We start from the raw sequence: 25793 nt of genomic DNA, 5'->3' as shown, positions 1-25793 counted from the left end.
TTCAAGAGGGCGTGGCGCTATTTATAAGGTACAGTCAAGCCCCATTCAAAACAGTGTAAAATCACTGTTCAGGGCCCAATAACATGCACGCCAACATCCCTGAGATTTCTGAAACACAAATGAAATTCTTGTCTGGTCACTTATCTTTCAATTTCTTTTCAATTTTTTTGTGGGTTAACCAATTACATTTTTAATTATTCCCACAAAACAAAATCACCCCCCAAAAAGTGACTTTTCTGAAGTCTGATTGCAGCTATTTTTCAAATGGCAACCCTCAACTTTCTGGGGCACTTAGGACCATTTTTCAATCGTAGTTTTTAGCCATTCTGCTCTCATATGCATGAAAGCTCAAAGACCCAAGGAGTTGATCCTGGCAGGGATTTACACAATCTCACCAATTTGGGGGCCAAACAATCTCCTTTTTCAAAAGATACTGTGGGGGGAACTTTTAATGCTGATGAGCTAGCGAGAAACTCTCACTTGAATTAGTGGTCTGCACCGCGTGGCGATGAAGGCCATTTTAAAATTTCGATTTTATACGCGGCTGTATGTTTATATAGACAGTCTTATTAACAACAATATACAATTCTCAAAAATCTGATCTCAAAAGTAAATACGCTTTTTTGTAGTTCAAGGTAGAGATATGTGAATTAAAGAACCCAAATTCGATGAAAAATATAATCTCATGAAAATGGAATCTAGACCGAATGGAGGCAAAGCCAAACTTTGAAAAACCCGAAAGTCGGCGGGGGGGGGCTCTTGCCAAAATCCTTGACGTCTCTGCGTTGCTTTGCCGGTATCGTCAGACAAGGCTACCAGATTACCCGACGAAGCACGACGAGCGGTCTTTTCAATGCCAAAAAATTGTTTATTAAATTCTTGATTCATCGTACATGACATACATGATGGCAGAGAGTGATGATGACATATGGGAGTACAAGTCGCTTAAAAGGACGAAAAGATCAGACGTTTGCAGCAGTCAACCCTCATCACGGCAGCCACCATCGAAGAAACTACGCATCAGTAACGTTAGTTCTCAAATCCAGTCCAACGAGCATGGCCGTACATGCCGTAATACTAATATCCGTACACGGGGAAATGTGCGGAGTTGTCCGCTAATTCTGAAATCAGAAGAAGAAACGTCAAACTTGGAATTGTTAACTCAGTCAAACAAATCGCAAAGTCTCAAGATTCCTAAGAAACCGATGTCTCAAATAAAACTTGAATCATTTTCGCCAGCCGCACCGTCCAGGACCACCAAACCTGCCAAAGACCATCATTATGAAGACCGGCAGATGAGTTCCAAAACTCCGAAAAACAAAAGTAGGTGTACGGCTGCTGTCAACAAAAGGGCAAAACAGTCAACAAAGTCAAGCTGCAAAATACTCAAAGAAGCAGAGAATAGAAAGAAAAAATCAACGTGCTGTGTTAAAAGTGTGAAGATGGAAGTGAACGATAACAATACAGACAGGAATAGGAGAATATTACAAGGCTACTGTCCATTCTGTCAAATGCCGTTTGGTGCTCTTGTCTTGGATTCACCAGAGCGACATGTTGCTGAATGCCTCTCAAAACCACTACAGGCTGAAAATGGTATGTTTCATCTTACTCCCAGAACTGTGATCGAGGCACACTCCATGTACATTGAATGTGCCTCACACTCACAGTTCTGGAAGTACATGTAGTTTCATCTCTTGATGAGTTGACATGGTTGATGTGATACATGTATGCCAAGAGGTTGCTTTTCCAAATTGCAACTATAAATTTAAAGAGATATAGGACCAAGAGATACAGAAAAAAAACAATTTAACAATGAAGATATACTGTCATCTCAATATGGCTGAGGATTCTCTGAAATATCTTAAACATCTCAGGCTCATTTGGGTTGCAAGTTACTGCATGTGTGTCACAACTGATATTTCTCATAAAAGGTTTTGGGTTTGACAAGTATAAGAAAACGCTTTTTATAAAAATAGAACAAAAGAGAATGTTTTGTCTTTTGAAATTGATAAATTCAGTTCATACAGTGTTGTTTCGTAAAAAGTTGTTTTATTTGCTTTTAATTGACCAACAAACTCTGCAAACAGGAATTCATTTGTAAGCCTAGTTATAATTGTGAAGTGCAATACATATAGTTTGTTTTCTTTGTTGCAAGAATGCCCTCATGGAATAGCCTGTGATGTAACCATTGAGAGCCACTACAGGAAATTTAGGCATTGCCTGTTGGCTGAGGCAAGAGCCACGCTACCAAATGAAGCGAGGAGCAAGATGTGTGAACAGCAAGGTAGTGTTCTTGTTAATGTTGTAAGGAGGAGGGGTGGGATTACAATTCTGGTTAGTCGTTGTGTATTTTGCCTTTGAAGCTTGTTAAAGTCTCATTTTCATGACATCGTAATCAGTGAAGTGAAAAAAACCGTAAAATGTGCGAAGCAAGATGAATTTAGGTGACAGTCTTAGGTTAAATGCCTCTCAGAATACCAAGTCTTTCCTTATTTATCTGCTTGGGCAGATCTGATTGTGGAACAAGGCTTCTCCTGGAGAGAGAGATTTTTATCAGGATTGTTTGTTTGGGCCTGTATCTTCCAAACAGAGTTGAAAACACAACATCAGAAGGGAATGACACAGAAAAATGAGCAGCAAGAACCTCTGTCTTCATCTCGGAAGATGTCAGATCCATCCTCTCATGATGCCATCAGCAGTCTTGCAAAAAGCCTTCAGAATAGCACAGCAGTGCGTCAACATCCAGTGACCAAGGGAGAAAAATATGCAACAGAAGGGATGTCAAATGCTACTGGAAACACATCTAGTAATGTAGTCTCATCACAGATTGGAAGTCTGAATTCAATACAGGAGAGTAAATCAATGGAGAAAGCAGTTCAGTTTGGTCTAAAAGCTGCTGCAGAGGAGTCTAAATTAGTCTCTTTGGAGCAGGGTTCAGAGCCCCAGAAGAATGATGGTACTGATCAAGTCCATTGCATCTCTAGTGATGAAGATATATTTGCGTACAGTGAGCATTCATGTGAAACACTTTCTGTAGCTTCCCAAGAAGATACCCAAAAAGGCTGTGAGCAGCCTGTTGATGACAATGATGACACACAGTCTAGTGCCATGAGTGAGTTGTCAACTTCTATCTTTGCTGACGCTGGACCTGTAGAACCCCAGCAACTGACTGCCGTGCTGACATCATGCTGCACTCAAACAGCTAGCAACTCATATACTCACTGCACTGAGTCTTCAGAATCAACTTCTTGTATTCAAGCCAAAGATCTTCTGCCGTCCACTTGCCAAACAAAGACCTCTAATTTTCCACTGAGAGTAGCCTCTAAGGGAAACAGACAAGCCCAGAACTTGAATCTTGACTTTGATCACTGCAGCCAGGTTGACATCAGCATCAAGGTCACACCGTGCGAAAAAGCTGATCACACGAAACAGTCATCTGACAACCTTTGCACCACACCATCATTCTTCAAGATGAAAGCCAAAAAGGCTCATCGGATACAAGTCATGGTGGAGGAGAATCAAGACAATAAGAGTGCTAACTCAGATGCAGATGATTCGTCTGTCAGCGATTCTGCCGTTCCATCTGTCTTGAAGACAAACATAAAGCATGAAGCAGAAGATCAAGAAAAATGGTCTCATGGTTGCCTTACAAATAAAAATGAGAGGGGAGGTGAAAGTAATGTTGACAATCACCATTTCATGCAGAATGGAGTGGCTAGTGAAGTCCAAGGATCATCAATTTCTGCCCACTCAACAACAACAGTGGGTAAGGAATGTACATCCGATAATGAACCATTAACAAAGCAAGAATCTGTTGCCAGCCAAGATCAAAAACGCTACTCTAAGAAAGTAGCAGAAACTTCCAAAGAGGGAACCCTATCACAACTGGTATGCCCTGTAATTAGTGCCTTGTCCAGTGCTGTCCCTTCCAACTCCCTTAGACAGTCTTCCCTGGCATCTTACTTTGGTTTGGGTGCTGTAAAGAAAGAAAACCTGTCCCAAGAAGGAAAACAAGAAAGATCTCTCCACGCAACTGAGACTGCTACAGCAAGCAATGCTATGCCTATGAACTCTGACCCCATGACCCAGAGCAGCCACAGGTCATATAAGTCTCATGGTAGATCAAGGAATGGACGTTGGAGTAAGTCTTCCTCTCAATATGATGATGACACTGGACACCCACAAAGTCAGAGGGCTGGCAGTTCACAGAGACTGTGTCCATTTTACAAGAAAATACAAGGCAAGATCTTTACCCTTAATGCTTTGTTTTGGAAAGTTAAAAGTTTATCCTTATGTTGTTTTTGAGTGTTGTGTGTTCAACTTTGTTTTTCAATATTACCTGTCATTTTGCTTACTTTTTCCGTTGCAGTCCTGCTTTCTTGGTTTCTCCCAGGAAAAATTGTCTAACCTCTGGCAAAGAAAGCTACCTGTACTGGAGAACATCCAAAGCTTCGTCTACTTGTCGCCTGTTTTGCTTGCCTTATTTTAAAATATTTTTCATGAAATATTGCTTTCTCCAAATTAATTAGGAACCTCGTTTGTTGTGGATGCTTTCCGCTATGGTGATATCCCAGGATGCACTGCCTACTTCCTGAGTCACTTTCACTATGATCACTACGGCGGTTTGACTAAACACTTCAAACATCTTATTTACTGCAGTCAGGTATGCAAACCCCTTCACTCTACAGATCCTACTGTCAAATCCCTCGTCTTATTGAAATAATTGAACATGACAGAGTAAAAATAAACCCAGAAATATCTCCTTATTCAGATCTGTACCAGATTATGGCATCAGTGAAGAAGTTGATAATTGAATTGTATCTGCTCGAGGTCATTGTGCTTGATTTTATTTCCAATTGGAAGGTGTCAGGTGAAGTTACTTGTCAGAATGTAGGAAGAGGTATAATTCTACTGACATGAGCTGCTTCCTCAGTAGTGTAAGCTCCATGTTTGTATTCATTCCTTAGATAACAGCTAACTTGGTCAGAGCAAGAATCAGGGTGGAAGCCAAGTATCTGCGGCCGTTGCCAATGAATGAAGCATGCGTGATCAGTGGAGTGGAAGTCACCTTACTTGAAGCTAATCAGTAAGTATGAGACCAGAAAATTTGAACAGACATTGAAGAGCATTTATAACAGTGAATCATGTTTCTTCTGTGCTCGTATTTTGGAGGTAGACTGTAGCTTAAATTAACCCATGAAGCTTTCTGCTTGAAGCGAAATAGCAAAAGAAATGATTCATTCCTGATGGATGTTTAATTTAATGCAAAGGGACATGAATGAACATGTCTCCATGGATGCTTGTACCTTTCAGCTGTCCAGGAGCAGTCTTATTCTTGTTTCACCTGAGTGATGGCCGAGTCTTCCTTCACACCGGGGACTTCAGAGCTGACTCTGCCATGGAACAACTCCCACAACTTCGCAGCTGCCATATCGATCAACTCTTCCTGGATACCACGTAAATCTGAACTTCTGAATTCAACTCTTTACTCCTTCACCAGAATTGTCCAGAATCCTCCAACGTGTCAAGGATTCAAGACTGTTAGGGTCAAAATTTTCATTTACAGGTTGAATTCCAGTTTTATTAAAAAAAATCTGTATTTGAAACATACCACCGTCATAGAAGATTGTTAACATGTCAGGCTGGATAGCCAGTAGGTAGAGCAGCAGTACAATATTCTAGACGTCAAAAGTGCAAATCCCACTCCGGTTTCCCGTTTTCTTTGCCACTCTTCATCTTGTTGTTTTCAGGTACTTAGATCCTCAGTATGATTTCCCTACCCAAGCTGAAGTCATTGAATACACAGCACAAATTGCAGTCGATGTGGTGAAGCGGAACAACAAAACTCTACTTGTGTGTGGTACCTACACCATTGGCAAGGAGAAAATATTCATTGGTAAGAACCGTTCATTCCAGTGGCAGTCAGTTGGTGGCTTTTCATCATTTGACTGCTCTCTCTGTTAAACTTAGTTACATGACTTACCTGTTGATTGTCTGTCAGTATTCCCCAATTTCATCCACCATTCAGCCTGACTGTATGATTGGTGGAATAATTGTTTTCCCTTCCACCGTGATCCAGGATTGATTCCTTTCATCGTCAGTTTGAGAATCACATGTTGAAGGTAGTGAACACCATTGGTGTTTTGTCGTAATTTCACAAGATTAGCTGATTACGGTGTGTAATATTCACTGCGACTGACCTTCCACTGACTTGTGGGGTCATGGTGGGAAACGGGCATGACAGGATCTCATTCCCTTAAAAAGGAGCAGTTTTCAATGGCTAAGAGTAATCACTGAATTTACCTTGGAGTAATACGCTTCCTCGACAATGTAGCATTTCAGATTCATGAAAAAACTTCATCCAGGAACGCAGTTGACTTGTGTCGGTGAAGGAGTAGGCCTTTAATAATGATATTGATAATGCACGTGCACGCGCGATCATGATTAATGACCGCACTTTCACATCAGTTTACACGTCGATGAAAGTCTAAAAACTCCATTCTTAGTTGATTCACTAATAAGCAATGAAGAAATTATATCTTGAAACACGGGAGGTTTAACGTGTGCAAATCATACTTTTTGTTGATGAAAATCCCATTCACCATTCTACATGGAACCACCACCATATTTGTATCATACCATTATGCTCTAGGGGTGATTTTGAATTTGCAAAGTTTTCGTGTTAAGAAATTTTTTCCTTGAATAAAATTCAACTTCACATTGATCCAATTTATTTTCCACTTTAAACTTTACACTCAGCTTCCTATTATTTCAGTTTACAATGCTTTTGGTGCATTTCTGTTGCTAAATTTTTAGCTGCCATGGGGTTAACCTGTTCATTAGTGGAGACTCCCACAACGTCTGCAAACACTACACACAAGCAAATTGGCACCTGTTAAAGAATGTTTTGTATGAAGTGACATGAACTCTCATATGATGGTCGGTTGACCATTGTAAAAAAAGAGAACAAAATTTCTTTTTTCTCAAAAATTACAGCATTCTGGTTGGAAATATTTTACAGACTGATTGAGGCTGTTATGTACTTTCTTCCGAGTAAGATATTTCAGGATTGTACAGTAGTACGACTTGGGGGATTTTACCAAGGGTGTACACTAGGCCTACCTTTAAATCCTGACCTGATTGAGTCAGTTACTCCCAAAATGTTCTTTTAAGTTTTCTTCCTGCTGATGCTGCAAGTATCCCTTTTCTGTCTTCTCTGTTGAAAGCTAACAGAACCGTACCAAAGCACTGATAAGGATGCCAAGCATAAACGATATCTGAATAAATAAATCTTACACATTCTTCTATCCAGGCCTTCATCTGCATATTTAGCTGGTGCTGCATTATTGTGTCCAATCATTCATTTTGCCCAATCTAATCCTCGTTCTCATATCAATCTCTGAATCTGCCTCCCCATTTCTCACACTCTAACAGCCATTGCTGAAGCTGTTGGCTGTAAAGTTTTTGTTGCTAAGGACAAGAAGAATATCTTGGACTGTTTGGAAAACAGTCGCCTGCAATCTATGCTGACCCTGGATAAAAATGCTACCAGACTTCATGTAGTTACCATGGCAACACTCACCAACCAAGTAAGACTTTTTATTTTTTGCCACATTACAAGAGGTTTGGATAAAACTTAAGATATGTTTTTGATATAAGTAAAGGCAATTTGGGCACAACAGAAAGATCTTATCTTTTTTGCAGGATTCAAGTGTGTTTTAGTATTGTAAGAAAGATAAAGAAATAAAAATGTGAGGTAATTAAAACAATGTTTCCAATTTATCCAGAAATGAGAGCCTCTTTTAGACCTAACTTACTGTCACGTGTCATAATGATGCTGCTAAAATGACTTCAAAGTGACCATTATTTCTCTTTATTTCCTTTGACCAGAGCTTGAAGGAATACTTGTCCAAATTTTCTGGTCGCTATGATGCTGTTGTAGCTTTCAAGCCAACAGGTTGGACTCATAGTGACAAGAAGACAAATTTACAGGATATCAAACCTTCTAGGAGTGGACCAGTTTCTATTTATGGTAAGAAACTCTTCTCATAATAGGCTCCAACTTCTAGAGATCTGCAAAAATCGTGTAATTGCTGTGGCTATGTTTGGGTGCCCGATAATTTAAAGTTTGTATCGTATTATTCGTATATGTCATTAGTAGTCATCTAATGACAATAGTTGGAGTGGAACTGTAAACAGATTGTTTTGTCTTCATTGTAGGAGTTCCGTATAGTGAGCACAGCAGCTACAGTGAGCTACGGCGATTTGTCCAGTTCATCCGCCCTAATCGTATCATACCCACCGTCAATGTTGGAAGTGCAGCGAGTAGGAATGCAATGAATGAACATTTCAAGACTTGGTTGAGTGAAGAAATAGGTTCATCCCAAGGACGACAGTTGCATCAACCCAGGAATTCCAGCATCTTAAACTGGTTTAAGTGATTATGTTTGGTGAAGTGAGACCATGGTTATGTTTGGGAATTGCTTTCGTCCTTTTATGTATTGCATGACACAGGCAGCATATAGAACTTCAAAGTTTTTAATTCTGAGGACAAATGAACAGTTCCTTTGGACCATTCATGATAACTGTCAACATATGCCTGGTGATAATTCAGTTTGATATTTCACTGGATGGAAGACTTGGTCTGCAAACAAAGGATTTGTGGAGTAACTGTTTAATCAAATTTATGCAACTCAGGAACTTTCGTCTTTTTCTACTCACAGTGGGAATAGAGCTTAAATCTGACTTTAGTAAATGTAACATGTTTTCCCTTTGAGTTGTGCGCTATGATATCTTCCTTTTAACTCTAACTTCTGTTATACAACATAGACTATATACATTTTTAGTGCAAATGTAACCATGGAGATGCAAATGAAAGTTTTCACTCACTACATGCATTGAAGATGTTCGTACATGTATTTTTGCAATAACAGTTTGTAACACTGTAGCACTAGCATATAACTTAAATACCGCTTAATTAACAGGATCCACCTAAGTGTTAAAATGAAATATCCTCTGCAGATAGCTGTCAGTAAAGCCATGGTAGAGCAGTTTATGAAACAGATTTTAATGCATGCATTTTTGTCTTAGAGTGAAACCATGATGTACATGTAATAGCATCTGGACTTATTGGAAAACATACTTAATTCATGTAACAGTCTATTTTTTAAACCAAGTAGCACAAGAATCCATTGAATAGTACTGTCATCAATGATTTGTGACTTAAGGCTGGAATTACTAAGACAACAATCAGCAAAAAATATTCCTGTAAGTTGTATCACTTGAACACAATATTCACAATGTTAATAAGGGATTGGATTTTCTCACATAAACATGTAGAAAGATGGTAAGGCAATTACTAAGCCAGGTTAATGGGCTACTTGAATGAAGCTGCTGATTAATCGAATTGGATGAGTGTTGAGCGCAGGAGAGTTATATTCAGGAAACACTGGTCTCCTTCCAGAAATGCCATAATTGGGCAAATGTTGATGTTTTCACTTATTGACCCTTACCTGTAAGATACATTGTAAATTTCATGAAATTTTGTTGCATCTGGCGTAAAGTTAGGGTTGAGTGTATGTTGTCAACATTTCTTGGGTGTTTCTTTGGTAATTGGGACTGTACAGTATCATGGTAATCCTCTCATTAAATGGATCATGTTAAAAGTGAAACAAGGTTGTTAACTGTACTTTGGTGAGTTCACGTACTTTATTTTTGTAACAGGATCTCATTAGATAACACACGTTTCTAATGCATGTCCATACGATTATCTTGTCAGGGGCAAATTGGTTTCTTTTTTATTCACATAAAGGGATTATATACTCAAGTTTATGACAGACTTTGATTCAAAATAATTCTAGATTTTTTTTTTACTTTAAAATGGTGAAAGCCCTCAGCCATAACGCCATTGTCAAGTTAAAATATTTTGCTGTACAGGCCTGAAGGGCAAATTGGATTATTTTAGTAGAAACACACCTAGGTCACAGAATATGTTTATAGTTGAATTCAAGAGGCCTACGGGGTATCAATAACCTTTGACCTCGTTGTGACCTTATTGTGAATGTTTAACATGAAGGTTACTGAATTTAACTCAAAGAACATGTTTTATGCCATGAAAATGGAAGATATTGAATTTCATGAGAAGCTAGTCAGGCCAAAAGGTTTCACAGAACCGCAGCTTTCATAAATCTATTAGCTTTGAATGACCACTTTCATCTTAGCCATGAAGGGTCGCGTACTCAGCTCCCGATGATCATATTCGGAACTCCATCGACTTGTATAACTCTACCTCATTGCAGCATTTACATACAAAGGCTTACTTGCCGTAGTGCATGTACATGTACATGTACACCTGTACTGTACATGTGATATACATGTACATGTGTGGAATATGCATGTACATGTGCATGTACGTGCTGGTACTTGGCACTACCAGGCCAGGTTCGATAGCCGACCATCGCCCGATAGCGTGCCATTTCAGGATTTCCCAAACATATGACGCAATAAAAGACCTTTCGAGGAACTTCGAGGAAAAATACCCCCTCTGGATTGGAATGGACCATTTTAGTGAACAATAACACAGGCATACATATGAAAATCCACGACGTACAGTTGCAATTCACAAAAAAATATTTCTTTTTCTCGAAGGATGTCTTTATTCAATTACATTAATGAAACTATTTGTATCACATAAATTAGTTATTTCTTAAGCAAGATATTAGATAAAAATTTACTCATCATTTCTTAGGGTAAAATATGGTGCGGTCCTGGCAAGGCCAACAGCTCATGGCAGGTGCACGTGATTTAATGAAATCCTGAACCAGCCGGATCCGGCTCTTTTCTTTTATAAGAATTTTGCTATCAGGGTAAATTCAAAATACCTACTGACACTTTAAAACGACAAAAAATGAATTCATCGTATTACAATACGAAAGAAACAAATCTTGTTTTTGTAACTAAAATAGAAATTTTTTAAAAATATCCGTCATTTTGTACGAAAACAACGGTAAAAAGGGTTTATTTTGAGTAAAATCTCCCTAAACTCGCACAATTTGCATAGAGGTATTGTGGGCGAGCCTTCATGTCCTCGCTCTGTGATTGGTCGATACTTTATGCAATCAATTCTGGGTACATCCTTGAAATGCATGTGACAGAGCCAAAACAACAGTAGCCGGGGTTTTGTGCAAGTCATCATATCGTGACAGAACACAGCTGAACTATCTGGAAAACAGTTGACGTGGATCTTCTATGGAAATTCTCGGGGAAAATCTGCAGCACCGTTTTGAGGAATAATTAAGTTTTCTGTGTGAACTACAGGATACATCTGGAGTGTGGAACGCGGATGTAGTGTGTTGTTTTTGTCTACATTTCATTTGCATGGACAGAATCGGATAGGGGTCTAACCTAGTTTGGACCTGTGTTTCTACGATACCCTCATCGAATTTCCAATTTGTCAGGTAATTCCAACATCGAAATATCATTGACTTGAAGAGCGGTTCTGTAGTGTTACATATGTCTAACATTTTTGCACGTCTTTCTGTGTTGACACTGCGGTACTTATTAACTTGCTAGTTGGTGTAAAGAAAGCCGTTTCAATTTACTACATGTATTTTAAAATATTTTTCAAAGACTTAAAATAAGTAACTTAATGCGAATCCATGTTCAGAAGGCAGTATGGAAGAGGGGCCTAGGTAAGAATTTTTAGCTGTAAAATTTCAAATTTAAATTTACATTTGTATCAGGGGTAGTCATACCGCACTGGTATGTGTACCGGGGGGTGTGAGTGACCACTTTAAATTAAGCTGAAAAGAGCTAGCAAAAAGCTGAAATGTAAGAGTTCCCGTACTTTTGTTCAGACCAGGTGTCCAAAAAAGCTGAAATTCAGGGTCAACATCTAAACAAAAAATCCTGAAATCAGCTAAAAAGCTGAATTCTTACACCCCTGGTGTACAATCAGTTATGAAACTGAATAACTTTGAAGTGAAACATAGATACGTGTACATGTAACTGATTTTGTTTGATTATGGAGGAATGCTGGTCTGACTATGATAATAATAATAGTAATAGCAAGATTTATATAGCGCCATTCCATCTAGATCATGGCGCTGCGCAACACATGATAATGAAACTATACTGGAATAAGATGCTTTATCTTCTTTGAACAAGGGGTAGCCCTTTCTCTCAGGTGCCTGTTTATGTATTCAACCACCAAAACTGGTAAGAATGTTACATTTTCTGGCTGTGATGTGCTCCTCAAAATGACTCCTCATTATGTACCAGATCTTGAGGCTGCAGAGGTAATTTTTGACAACAAACCTAAGAAGTTTTAAAAACAAGTTAAACAAAATCGAAGAGGTGTCCGAACGATTACTGAAAAATGTTTGAGCTGGATAGGTACTGTGGACATTTTGGTCATGATGTGCATGAACAAATTCATGAATCAATCAGATCCATGATGCATGAAATGTCACTGTCTTTTTGAAATTTTCAACATAACTATGAAAAGACTAAACTGTTTGATGTAAGTTAGATGAAGTATGCATTTGCAAACTTTCCTCGCATGAAATATACAGTTTGACAGAGTTTCATAAGTTCCATACTATACATGTACTGTACTGAAGAGATAAGTATGCAGATGTTGAAAAATTTTCGTGGTCAAAGCCCAGGCTTTCCCTGTGAAATGTGAAACAAGCTATAGGAATCATGCTATGTACTGAACAGCTTGAACAGCTTTTGAAATAATACTGTCACATTAGCACCGGGTAGTCTTTCACAAATTAATCTTGATTTTGCATTGTGTACTGAGATGGGGCTGGATAATAATCTTCAGCCACGTTGCTTTCTAACCCATCAACCAGGAAGTTACAGGATTATCATCAAAACCGACTGCATAGAGGGTGGGATTTGAACTGGAAAAAGTACAATACACCTGCACGCTATGTAGCACAGCTAGTGATAGCCTTGAAGATCATTGTTTTCCTTGTCTGAGTGTAGTAATTCTCGAGTTTACTGCCTCATATCCTTCCTTTGCCTGAAACTTTTCCTGAGGTCAACCACTGTTAAACAAGTAGCTTTTCAGCCAAGTGAACATGAAATACGTGTGTAATTGTTCAGAGCATGGACATTGGAAATCATCAGTGCGAATGTTAATTTTGTTCAGTAAGTAATCAAATGTAAACAATACTAATGGTATGTAGCCACATAAAATGGATTTGCATAGTCTTCAGTGGATAAAGGTGATAATTTGTATCTCTGGCATTGTGACAAAGCAGTTTCTTGAAGAACCAGTTGTGTTCAATGTTGCATCAAATTACCTTGGAGATTGGCATTGTTGACTACCCACACACAGACTGGGTGGACCCCCTGACTGTCAGAAACGTGATTGGCCTTCTACTGAACTCTAAACTTTTTCTAGTCCACTCACTGTTCCTTTTTATATGGTAATTGTGTTTCGGTACATGATATGAAATGTTCAGTAATTAATGTGAGGTTACCTCTTAAAATTACATGTCATTGTATGTGTTTATATACATTTTGCATAATTGATTGAATTAGAAAGACAATAATGTAGGGGAAGTAGAAATTTTGAATTCCTGTAAACATACAAGTACAGTACATGTACATGTGTACATGTACATGTACGGTATTGCATTGCACCAGTACCATATTGAGGAACCGAACCATATGGCGGACAACACAGGGAAGTGATTATTGAATCAAGTACATACATTACAGTAAACACATTTATGTTTTGTTCAGCTAGTATCTTTAAACTATGCACAGAGACTTCCTACATGGCTTGTTTCCTGAAGGTGTGTTCATGGACACTTTACTTCATGGTCCCTGTTGTGTGTCACATTATAATCATGCATTATTAAGAGCTTGTAGGAAAGAATGAAACAGCTGACAAACAGCTGTGGCGATATGTAGAGTCTGCAGTTCAGAGAAAAGGGTGTGGGATATGTTTGGGAGCTCAGTACCAGGTTGGTGCATGGCACAAGTACATAGATGGACCTTTCCCTTGAAATATGCAAATAAGGCAGGTGCATGGCATTACTACCACTGGTTGGCAGAGTTGGTTATTGTACATCTATGACAGAACAATACAAATCTCCATGTGGGCGCAACTATGAGCACATACACACCGTTTCTGTACTAGCAGAATGTGAGTGCCAAACTTAAAGACAAGGAATGTTACTTTCCAACCTCAGGACACTAAAAACTTCACTTAGTTTTGAGAAAAGCATGCTGAAGTATCGGACAAAGGCTGTAATTCAATTTCGATTGACCTTCAATGGGCCAGGTTATGGTTACAGCAGCTCTCCTATACTGCTGACCTGTTGACGGCTGTGCTTGCCAACCAGTGGTACATGTACAGTAGTGCGCATGCACATATCTAATTTCCATATTTCATGGGAAAGGTTCATTGTTCATGTACATGAATGGTACATGATTATGCGACCGTTGACCCTGGATATATAAAGTGTGAAATAAATCTCCTTTCATCGGAAATCAAGTTTCAACAATCCTTCAATCCATTTGGAAGAAAATGCATAAATTCCCCTGACAGCAATCATTTTTGGGCAAAACTTGGCTCCGTGAAGCTGTGTATACATGTACAATGTATTTGCTCATCAGCAGCCCCATAAATTGGCCCCTGGCACAGTCGTATGTTAGAAGCCTGGATATATGCGTACTTGGCCTATATGCCATGGCATAATACATGTACATGTATCTGTAGATTGTTGGTACATTAGATCACAGAGATCAGTGCGGTATGGTTAGTTAAAACTTGGATTAAGTGCATGATGAGGAATCATGGAAACTAGCTGGATTCCAGGCTACAGGGTTTCCTGGTACTAGGGTATTAGTTGAGTCATAACCTCTGTAAGGTGGTATTGTTAACATGCATAATGCACCCCTTACTGTGTATAATGTCATGAGGAGGGTCTGTCCAAGATCACATGTACAGGATGTTGTCAATGTACATGCTGTGTGATAAAGAGCTGGTGATCTAATTTGCATACACTGGCATCGACATGCTAATGTATCAATAAGCAACCTAGATTCTAGTGACCCCAACCATGCAGCCCCAACTTTGTTCACCATATTTACATGTACAGTACATGTACATATGCAGTAACTGACATGTGTATACATGTACACTTGTACATGTATACACCTAGCTGGCAACCAGCCTTGTGTTCGTATGCGTGGGCTAAGGTTTTGTACTGGTACCTGCAACTGCCAAAGGTCTGTGCATCTTCATGATTACCCTCATGTCATTATGAACATCGTACAAAAGAAGTATGGTGCAATAACAATGGATGCTCATTGTTAGTGAACTGTGTTTCTTTTGTTAGATGTTCGTAGTGTACTTTCAGTGTATGTACATGGTCACATGCAAATGTGGGAGGTGTCAGTCAAACACAAGTGGAGTTTCATAGGGCTAAATTGGGAGATGACATCATCAGATATGATATCAAATATCAATATGCTGGCATGAATTGGCATAATTTTAAGAGGTCATTGAATTTTAATTCGTATATGAATAGTTTCTAGAAATTTAAAACTGGCTTCTACCATGATATGTACATGTACAATGTATTCGTGTACTCTGTAGGTTTTTACGTCCTGCCTACTAAGTTGCATGCATGTACTAGCATGTTATATGACACAAAGGTAATATGTTAATCACTTTGCAGTTTCTTAAATTGCATATTATTTCATACTTTATTTGTTTAAGGTCACTCTGTGCGGGATAGTTTCATTTTCTGAATAATTTACTTCAGCCAAGCAAAATGAAGTAATTAAGGAGCAGTGTGCGGGAATTCTGCACATACAAGACAAACATGTACAATAAAGTCAGGATGAAGTACCAAAAAAATCATTGAAAAGCGATTTATACATGTAGATACCGGTATAGCGTGTGAATTTGTAATTCAGTATTTCCTGTTTGTTTTCCTGATACAAAACACCATGGACCCAGAGTCATAATTAACAAGTGATATAAGTGTGTACATTCTAGATATGCTTTATCACCCAAATATTCATAAGATGTTTAAGTTAGATCAACATGCGTAGGCCTACGTGTAGTAAATGGTGTTTAGGTACATGTACGTATACGTCTGGCATTTCTGAGCAATTAAGTTTTGATCGCACGGCAATTCTGTGCAGTTGAGTTAGAATTATAGGAAAACAGTTCTGGTGAATTTGGTAGAGGTACAATGTAATGTATGTTCGATATGTTGCATTAATGGCCTTGGTATTGTTATGTAAAACCTGAATGGTTGAGGATTACATGACTGCACACCAGCCCTGGTCACCCGAGCTCTTTTGTTTATTGTACACACTGCAGTAACCTGGCAATTGTTACTGTGTTTATCCCTCATGAATTATTCATGTTTCCCCAAGGTTGCCATAAAAAAATGTACATTGTACATGTACATCCTGAATTCACCTGCACATCCCCCCCCCTGTGAATTATTCATGACAAGGCTTTTAACCTGCGGAAGGTTCCATTAAGAGCAGAGGTTGTTTCCCCGTCGGTCCACTAAACTATGGAAATTTTTGTGTCAAGTCAGTGACTATACCAGGGCTGTCTTTGGAGTTGTGGGAAAGGGCTAGGAACTTGTAAGTTTCTTCCCAGCTTTTGATGTAATGCCAAGGGGAGAAAATCATCACCACCTACATGTACATGTGTACTTTACCAAGGATGATTTTTTAGTTCTGGCAGCAGTCAATTACTGATTTCTTTTCATCCATAAAACATCATTTTTAATATTTTAAATGTTGATATCAACATACGTGTATACACAAACATTCCATTTCTTCTGTTTTCTTTTTTGTAAGAATCATTTTGGTAAAAATGTTCTTTCTTCAGCAGAGGAAAAACTGTACAGTTTGCATAAGTTATTATGCCCATGAGTTGCACAATCAACTCAGGAACTTGATTGGATTAATGGTGCGGTGTATCCCCTAAAGAGATATCTTGGAAATGCTTAATAAACTCTCTTAATTATAATTCTTTTTTTCCTTTGTTCCTCTGCCTCTTACATCACAGAGTTGTGAAGCAACGAACACAAGCACAAGCATTGGTTTCATCACATAAGACATAAGCCTCTTTGTGGCCTTATCACTGATTAAACCTCTGTACCTGGAACAAGTACACCAAGTCAGTCTCATAGGTCAGTTATCTCAAAGGTCAGCTATATTTATATCCTGGTTTGTGCTAACATTGACATATAACACAGTAAATGATGAAATGAGAAAAGACGATTCAGTTCAAGCTTTGTGTACTTTACAGTGGTTTTAGATAGTCAGCCACAAAGTCTAAAAATAAACACAATTCGTTTTCATCCAGGTTTTCATTTTTCTGAGGGGGAGGGTGAATACGAGAGAAAAGCAGTGAAGCAGAGGGATGAGTGCTTAATGAACCTACACATAGTTCCACAGATATTAAGCATGCAATCTTGGTCAAGGAGTTCATCTCACTAGATTTTATTTGTTGTTACAACAGGGACTGGGCTGCTGTGTTAGAGGTCAGGGGTACGTTGTAGCAACCCTTGACATGGAATGGAGTGCGTGGTCACCCATCCATGTCAGAAATACTCATCTTCACCCTGAAAGCCTCCAAAAATTTACCCAAGTAGAAGAGTAAGAAGCAGTGTACAGACTGTCCCAGAAGCCAGGCCCATTCCTGCCATCAGCAGTAGAGAGTTCCTACACATTGGGTGTGTTCCTGTGTTTACATTGTACTCCATGCATTCCTATTCTTTTGACAAAAGATTTAGCACAGCTTTTCTGATACTTGCCTTAAAAGTCTTACTTCATTTTTAGGCCGGAAATTGGATTTGAATGTGTAAATTTACAAAGGTTCAACATGTAACTGAACATTTTTTAACTGAAGTAAATTTTGCCATGAATGCTTCATGTCATTTGTGGCATTTGTGGCAAGTATTATTTCCAAGTTAATCCAAGTTATTAAAGTTTACTTGTTTATTGGTAAAGTTTGAATAGTGAGTTTGTTTTGTTTTTAAAGCCTGTGAATGACAAGAAAAGCTGATTGCTTGGATTGATAAGAAATATTTCTTGATATCTTAATTCCACAGTCTGTTGCAGTCATGGATTTGTCATTCAATGACTTCAGTGGTGCTGGGTCAAGTTCAGACCGTGCCCTCTACTCACCAGACTTGACCAGCTTCTCCTCCAGTCCACAGTCAGCATTTATGTATGAACAGGATGAGAGACTGGAGCGGGGCAAAACCAGAGATAGCATCTTTGAGTTTCCCCGACCTACGGAAATCAGTGATTTGGGAGGTGAGCTCAACAACAGCTTTTGGAGTGAGGGGTCATTGCTGGAAACATCATTGGGAGACAGCGGCAAGGCATCCTTGTGGGACTTCTCTGGGTTCGATGACATCTCTAGTCCACTACAACATCCAGAGGATGACTTGAGTTACTCACCAACCCTAGCAGAGCTCAACAATGATGATTCACAGAGTTTTGATGCCATGTTGAGCTCGCATAATGCTTGCATTGCGTCTGGCCTCCATAAGAAGAAGTGTGAGGCACATGGAGACTTAACTGGTAACCCTGTCAAGGCAGAATGCAGTATGGCTGGACCTGCTGCAGATGTCTTGCCGGATACTGGGAGAGATTCAAATAGAGTCTCATTAGTTCCTGAACCTCTTAGTGGTTTGGATTGCCCACCCATCAAATCACACTCTGCTCCTCTGTCAAGTAAGCTTGGAGCTCGACCTCTGAGAGACAAGTCAACAAGAAGCACTGATAGACTCAGCTTCAAGACATCGCTGGCTTCACACCATTACCCCCATCCAAGCAAGCTGTCCAGAAAGACAAGCAATCTCCTAGGGAGTCATCCTGGCATTTTAGACCAGAAGACACGTAAAGTGGGTCAGATGTGGCAAGAGGTACAATCTTTAAGTCACGAGGTGGAAATGGACACACATGCAAGTGTTAAGACTGAGATGGTTGGCAAAAGCAATGCTTTACTTGAAAGGAAGAGACTTGCTGTCAAGGTATGATCACACTTGAGATTCTTATCAGTAGCTGTCTGCATATTGATTGACAGTTCCTAACAGCTGGTTGGGTCTTACTCTTTCTGTAATAATAAACATTTATGAGCATTTCATGCACTTAATGACAAACTTTATTTTCTGGTTGCGCTTTACGAGAAATCACTTCTACACAGACACATCAGAGTATGTACATGTAGGGTACGTGAGTAAGTGACTTTAAGTTGTTAATCGAAAAATTATTGTTGGATGGACATTGGGTTAGCAAAGGAAATAAAAAAGCTTATTTTCCAACCTTAACTGCTGTTTAATAAGTAATAAATTTCTGTCTCGCTCATTTCCTGTTTGATTCATTTCTTACTTCCGTTACTCCAACCCAATATTCTAGCTGCAGGAACTGCACTAGCAAAATATACCATAGGAGATCAACTTCAGTTACAGTTAATTTGCATATTCATCAGTATACAGTAAGTTATGTAAGGTGTTGAGTGGTGATTGGTTAAGATTTCGTGGTCAGTGCTGTGTGATTTTTACTATAAATTTATTTGTGTTGATTACAGGATGAGTTTGACTCCTCAAGGGTATTCACCAGTGGATCTACAGATGGGTACGACTCACATGATGAAGGTCTTGGTAGCGAACATGAAGACCAAGAAGACGAAGATAATGATGACACCATGCAGGAAGGGGAGGGGCTTAGTGATGTGGAGGAGGAGGAGGAAGAGGATGATGCATGCAGTGACATGTCCGAGGATCATGGTAACTTTGAAATGATTTCTTTATCTCTGTCAGACGTAAGGCTTGCTTTGTTAGACTCAGCTCCTGATAGATATTTGGTTTTGTAACGAGCCATCTTGAGAAATATACCATAGGCTCAAAGTTGCTGGAAGTCTGAGCTGTTTATTTGCTTAACCACTTGATGCAGTCATTTGATGAATTCACCACAAAATGAATTCCGAGCTAGTGGGTAATTCTACAAATTAGGGGTCCACAAGTGTGACATTTTCGTGTCCCTGTTACGTCTAACCTTTGTTATTTGACATGGACATATCACCGGAATTGATTTCAAACCAAGTTACTATTTGTTTGGCAGGTAATTTGCTTTAATTTGTCACTCTTGGAAATTAGAAAATTTGCTCTGAATTTACAGAATCATGTGTCAGATGTGACAGGGACATGAAACAATGGACCCCTAGTTTCTGGAATGACCAAAGTATGGATTGTTATGATGATGAATCATAGAAATGACATACTGAGAGAGAAACTAATTGTTTATAGTTGATGAAACCAGTAATTGTAAAATCAGGTGTCTTAAATTGATTTATTTACATGTACCATTGTATTATGCAGCAAATAACAAATTGAAACGATAATACTTCAAAACAAAACATTTATATACATACTTCAACGTGCTTGTCAGTTAATAAAATCCATCCTTTTTTGTGGAGTTGGATTTTGCAATAACCATGAATAGATTGCCATTTGCCAAGTTTTTTCATCATTGTCTCATCATTCCTCTCATGGCAGGTGTGGCAACCACTTCCCAAATCAGCCAGGACCTATTTCCTCCAAAGGTCAAGTCTCGTCGGAGTGAGTACGATGACCTAACCCCTAACCCCAAGAAACTCTTGTTGATTGGTAATGAGCTGCATAAACTGAACAAAGTCATCAGTGGTATGTTGCCGGTCAGTTCTTTGCCTCCAAGTGCCCGGAATCGATCCAGGAAAGAAAAGAACAAACTAGCATCAAGGTAAATTGTGGCATTCTGTTTGCCCCTCAAGCTTCCAGATTTCATAACCATTTATACCAGTTACAATTAATTAAAATCATTTTGCCATCTTGTAAGGGGAAAAGGGAATTCAAAAGTATTGTGTTTCCTGATTGTCAGAAAAATGTTGAGAGATTAAATAATGTTCCCGTCATTGATGTCAACTCTCTTTCCTCTTTAGGAAACGAAAACATTCAGACTGACATTTTCCATGTTTTGCTGGAAAGTTCAGCTGCTATCATTTTTCACTCTCTCTTTTTTGTTACTTTTTGTTGCAGAGCTTGTCGTCTAAAGAAGAAAGCCCAACATGAGGCTAACAAAGTGAAGCTGTACGGCCTGGAGAAAGAATATGGTGAGCAGTTTTTAACGTTGGTATCATTTGCTAGGCTTTTTCTAAAACATTTAAGAAAACCGCACTTGATTCTGTTCTTTTTCCTGTGTGTAAAAAATTTACAATCAGTATCAGCTGCCAAATTAATACATTATAAATACTATTTTTCCTCGCTTTTCATAAAATGGCATTGCTTCTTTTGATAATGTTGATCGAACTAATCCTCTCAACTTGAAGAATGAGAAGAAATATTCGAATGTGTTCTTGGATTATGATCAACAGATCGCTTGATGCAGGTGATCACCGCTATAAGGAGTGAGGTCCTAATCTACCTGAACCAACAAACTATGGAATCACCCTGTCTCTCTGAAAAGCTCAACACTCTTATCACAAATATTCTTGGTAAGGACAGAAAAACTACATCACAAGGCAAATATTTGCAAATTTATTATGGAATTTCTCACCCCAAAAAATGAATGATTGCATGCCAAAACTATGTTGTGGATGATTTTAGGTTGCTGATGATTTCTCTGCTGTGTATTTATTAGTAATTAAAGTTTGTGTAATGTGTAACAAAGACATGAAAATTATAATAACAAGACTTCAAAGCAGTGAATGAAATGGAGCCATGAGAGAGTACAGAGATCAAATGAAAACAGAAATAAGTGAACGACATTCAGAAGAGATTTCTTTTATTTCATTTGAAAACATATCGAGTTGTATTTGGAAGGGTTTAGAATTCTTGAAAGCAGCTAAACATCCTTCAAAATACATTTACAGCAGACAAGGTAGTATGTTACGCGGTGTAAGTAAATACTGAATGTGTGGTAACTCTGTAAGAATGTACGTGTACATGAAGTATCCTTATTCAAAACATGCAGAACATTCAGGATTAGATTAGGATTAGCATAGTGTGTGTCATTCTAATTGAGGTCATGCATTGAGGAGTCTTACTTTTGGTCATGAGAATATCATTTTTGTCTAAACACAAAAACTGAAAAAACCCACATACATGTACAGAAATAATTTGTTGAGCGATTTTGTTAGTTTGAACTCTGTTGGTTATATAGAGAGATTGAGCAGCATATGCAGATCACATGTGCAATGACTGTAAGCAGACTGCCAACACACTCATTTCTATTTCTCTGTCAAAAAGAATTCCTGTGCTAGAAATTTATATCCTGATCTCAAAATCAGAAACTGAAAGGGAGACTTTCCACCGTAGTGATGGTAAAAAGCATGAATGTTTGTGTTTGTACAGGTCAGAGGGTAGCAAGTCACACCCAGGAGTATGTAAGTAGCGTCTTAGAGAAGACAGCCAATGGTAGTAAGATGACTGGAGGATTGAACTTCCTGACCAATCATGATTGAGATGACATGGACTCAGGAGAATAGCAAAGAGTGACAAGCAAAAGTCTTCAAGCATTCTGAAGATCTTGTGGTTGACAAGTCAAGTGGTATGGAGCCTTATTTTTAAATTATTGAATAGTTGCAGTTGTGGCAATAGGTGCTACAACCTCTTAATATCAAATTACCCCACCCCCCCAAAAAACCCAAACCAAAATGCCACTGCCTTCCCTCTTTGCAATGAATGCTACATTTTCCCAATTTTTCACACAAAAAAGAACCATCTTACAAAGAAAAATGAAGTTCTGCTTGAAAAAAATGCTTACAACTGAGACTGATCGAAAACCCGTGCACTGTGTGTGTGTGTTAATAGTCTCTGCACTCATGTCAGAGCAGCCCGGTGTCTTTTTTCTCAAGCACCCAGCTGATTAGTTCAGTGTTTATATATATATATATATATATATATATCATTACTTGTCAGCCTATTTACTCAAGCATGACCCTGCAATAATTAAAGCTATGTAAAATTTATAGTGCATTTCTTTAACCGATTGTTAAAATATGGAGTAAAGTATGCCCAATCATGTATATGTTGTACAGTGGTTACCTAAAGACCCCCCAATATCACTTATGAATAGGAATAGAACACAACGTTTTGGGGGAGGGGTTAAACTATGTAATCAAGCGAGAATATCATTCAACCTGATACTGCATGTGTTATTCGACTGGTATGTTGTTTTGCTGAATCCAAACTTTCTCCTTAGTGGAGTAATTCTCCACACACTGTCAATAGCTTTTGCAAGTTTTTGCCTTCACATTTGATATTTTTCTCTTTCTCACAAAATACATTATCTGAGAAAACTGGTGTCGTGTTGTAAATATGTAAATAATGACAAAGCTGTACTTATAGAGGATAAAAAGCTAATATATAAGGAATGTTGTATAAAGATATGCGAAAAAAGTTGTTTGGATGTATACATATTAATGTAGGAAACAGGCCTGATGATGTAAATCGGAAAAATGTCTAGAAAAATGAATGCCTTGTGGTTGTTACTGAATATATCGGCAATCTGTGTAGCTGAGACGCAGAGAAAACAAGCTATTATTGCTGAGAATGACATGGAGATGTGGTAGATTAGATTGCAGAGTATGAACCAAGTTTGTTGTAAATGTTCACACTGTTTGGACATTCAGATATTACACACATTTAAAGTCATTTTATATTCATTGCAAGTCTCAAAAACTGTTCACATTTCATCCTTTTTCCTAGATGTGTAATTCTTGTGGTGGTTTGAAAGTCTTACGTAGATGAAACAACAGGTAATTGAAATTCTAAAAAATAAAAATAAAAAACGAACAAACAAATTACAGGGTTTGCAAACTTAAATGATTCATGAAAAATGGAATTTTTCCCCACGTATTCAGAATAAGACATTCCCATGGAATTTAAAGACTTCAGTACTGGGTGCAAATGCAGGAATGGATTTGTTTTGAAGCATCATGCTCCAAGAAACAATGCTTGAACTTAATGTGGTTTAAAGTGCCTCAAATTTTCTGTATTAAAAAAATCTTTAAGTGTTAAACTTTAATGGATAGAAATAGTTTCTTCTATATATATTATGTAAATTGAACGTAGTGGTTGACCAATCAAATTCATTTATTTATTTAGGTTATTACTTTTTTTTTAAAAACTTTGAAGCCACTGTGTCGGTGTGGTGTCATGATCTTTAAATTCAAATAAGTCAGTTACAAATGTCAGAAAATATTTATCACTGTACAGGTCCTGTTTTTGTAAGCAAGAAGCAAGTTTTATTTTTGAGCGGAATCTGCAATAGATGTAATTCTTTGACGTGTACAGATACAGTATTTCAATAACCCTGATTGTTTGTGTGTGCACTTGATATTGGCCTTCCAACCTATGTATCATATATGCCTCCTGTGGCTCATACAGCATAACTGTTACAAATGTACATATAATGTGTAGAAAACATAAACCGAAAAGAGTTGTAAGGAGAGTTACATGTAATTAAGACTACTGATTTTGACATTGAGGAAAGGGTTTTGCCAGTTTAAGATTACAAACTTTTGAGTCTGAAGGTTTTTTGACTTTAATATTTTTGAATCTTAAGTCTGTCAAGATTGTTAAGACTGATCAATCAAGAAATATATGACTGATTTATTTATGGGGTATTGTTGATAGAATAAACAATCCAGTGTGTGACTCCTTCCTAAAAGGTATTTCTCCATCACTGTTCCGCATCTTTCACGTTCACATGAGTAATATTCTAGACAACCTGCTGAAACTGGTAGTCTTTTTGGTTGAGAAAAGATGCATTCTCTTAATAGTTATGTGGTTTATTTTATGTAAAGATCTGTTATGACAATAGAAAATTTCGTGTTTGTGCATTCCAGATGCATGCTATTCTAATAACACAGAAATATATTAATCAGAAATGGGATCATTGGGTGTTTGAAGGAACAACTTTTTGTTCTGCCTTTTTGTTGTTACTATATTTAAACTATATATAAGTATAAATATATTAAAACACATTAGCTCAGGACAGGGGGTGATAGATTGAAAGAAGTAACTATTGCACGTGTAGTGAAAAAAAATCTTTGAAGCTTTGAGGCTTGTTGTAATATAGACATCCTGTGTTGTTGAAATTACTTAAAGATGAACGACTTTTCAGTTTTTTCAATGTAATTAAGCGTCAGTACGGTGTAAAAAATCAATATATCTGCACTCATTTCAAAGGAAGTATTTTTGTACTGATATGCAAAGGAGATAATAAAATGCACTTCAAATGCAAATATTTTTTAAATCAAAGCTTGTGCGGTATATGTTCATTCATTTTTCTTTTCTCTTAATTTTTTTCATTATTTCTGTTCAAGCAAAGTGGCACAAAAAGATCAACCTGGGCAGCAGTGTGTGATATATTTGTATTTTTGCACTGAACTGACCTATAAATACATTAAACATACAAACTTGATTTTGACATCAAGATATATGTATGTAAACTTATGTGAAAAACTAAATGTTACTGAATAAACTTTGTTAACTATCAATCTAGGCAAACATCTGTTTTGGTATTTTATGTACAGAAAACTGGTTCTGCTCTGAAAAGAGAATGCAAGAGAAATGTCAAACTGAAATGAAATAAGGTAAACTTACCTATTTGGTATAGAAGTCCCCATGAGGATACTAGGCTCAGTTGAATGAAATCTACCTGTACGTTATGCGGATGTCATGATGTGGAATATTTAAATACTAGATGAGTGGCATCTCTTCTGCAATTATATTACTGATTAT

At 38.0% G+C, this 25793-nt stretch overlaps 2 protein-coding genes across 3 annotated transcripts; both read left to right on the top strand.

The window, feature by feature from the left end:
• Positions 1-499: 499 nt before the first annotated feature.
• Positions 500-9674, top strand: LOC110979906 (uncharacterized). Its single transcript, XM_087144834.1, has 10 exons — positions 500-1593; positions 2156-2284; positions 2510-4240; positions 4530-4663; positions 4968-5086; positions 5314-5457; positions 5751-5896; positions 7435-7589; positions 7891-8032; positions 8221-9674. The coding sequence occupies exons 1-10, from the start codon at positions 894-896 to the stop codon at positions 8439-8441; spliced, it is 3621 nt and encodes a 1206-aa protein (XP_087000960.1). The 5' UTR covers positions 500-893; the 3' UTR covers positions 8442-9674.
• Positions 9675-11155: 1481 nt separating this feature from the next.
• Positions 11156-25310, top strand: LOC110979909 (uncharacterized). 2 transcript variants are annotated; one of them, XM_022236074.2, is made up of 9 exons: positions 11156-11456; positions 17063-17186; positions 17519-17732; positions 18111-19040; positions 19598-19796; positions 20565-20787; positions 21084-21157; positions 21419-21538; positions 22398-25310. In XM_022236074.2, the coding sequence occupies exons 4-9, from the start codon at positions 18123-18125 to the stop codon at positions 22505-22507; spliced, it is 1644 nt and encodes a 547-aa protein (XP_022091766.2). In that variant the 5' UTR covers positions 11156-11456; positions 17063-17186; positions 17519-17732; positions 18111-18122; the 3' UTR covers positions 22508-25310. The 2 variants fall into 2 exon arrangements, with proteins under 2 accessions (XP_022091766.2, XP_022091768.2); XM_022236076.2 differs by having other exon boundaries at positions 17063-17202.
• Positions 25311-25793: the final 483 nt, after the last annotated feature.

Source organism: Acanthaster planci, linkage group LG13 (assembly GCF_054643075.1).
Source record: "Acanthaster planci isolate LZ-2023a linkage group LG13, COTS_SCS, whole genome shotgun sequence".
NCBI lineage: Eukaryota > Metazoa > Echinodermata > Asteroidea > Valvatida > Acanthasteridae > Acanthaster > Acanthaster planci.
The sequence above is the reverse complement of the archived record's forward strand: the minus strand, read 5'-3'. Positions and strand labels throughout refer to the sequence as shown.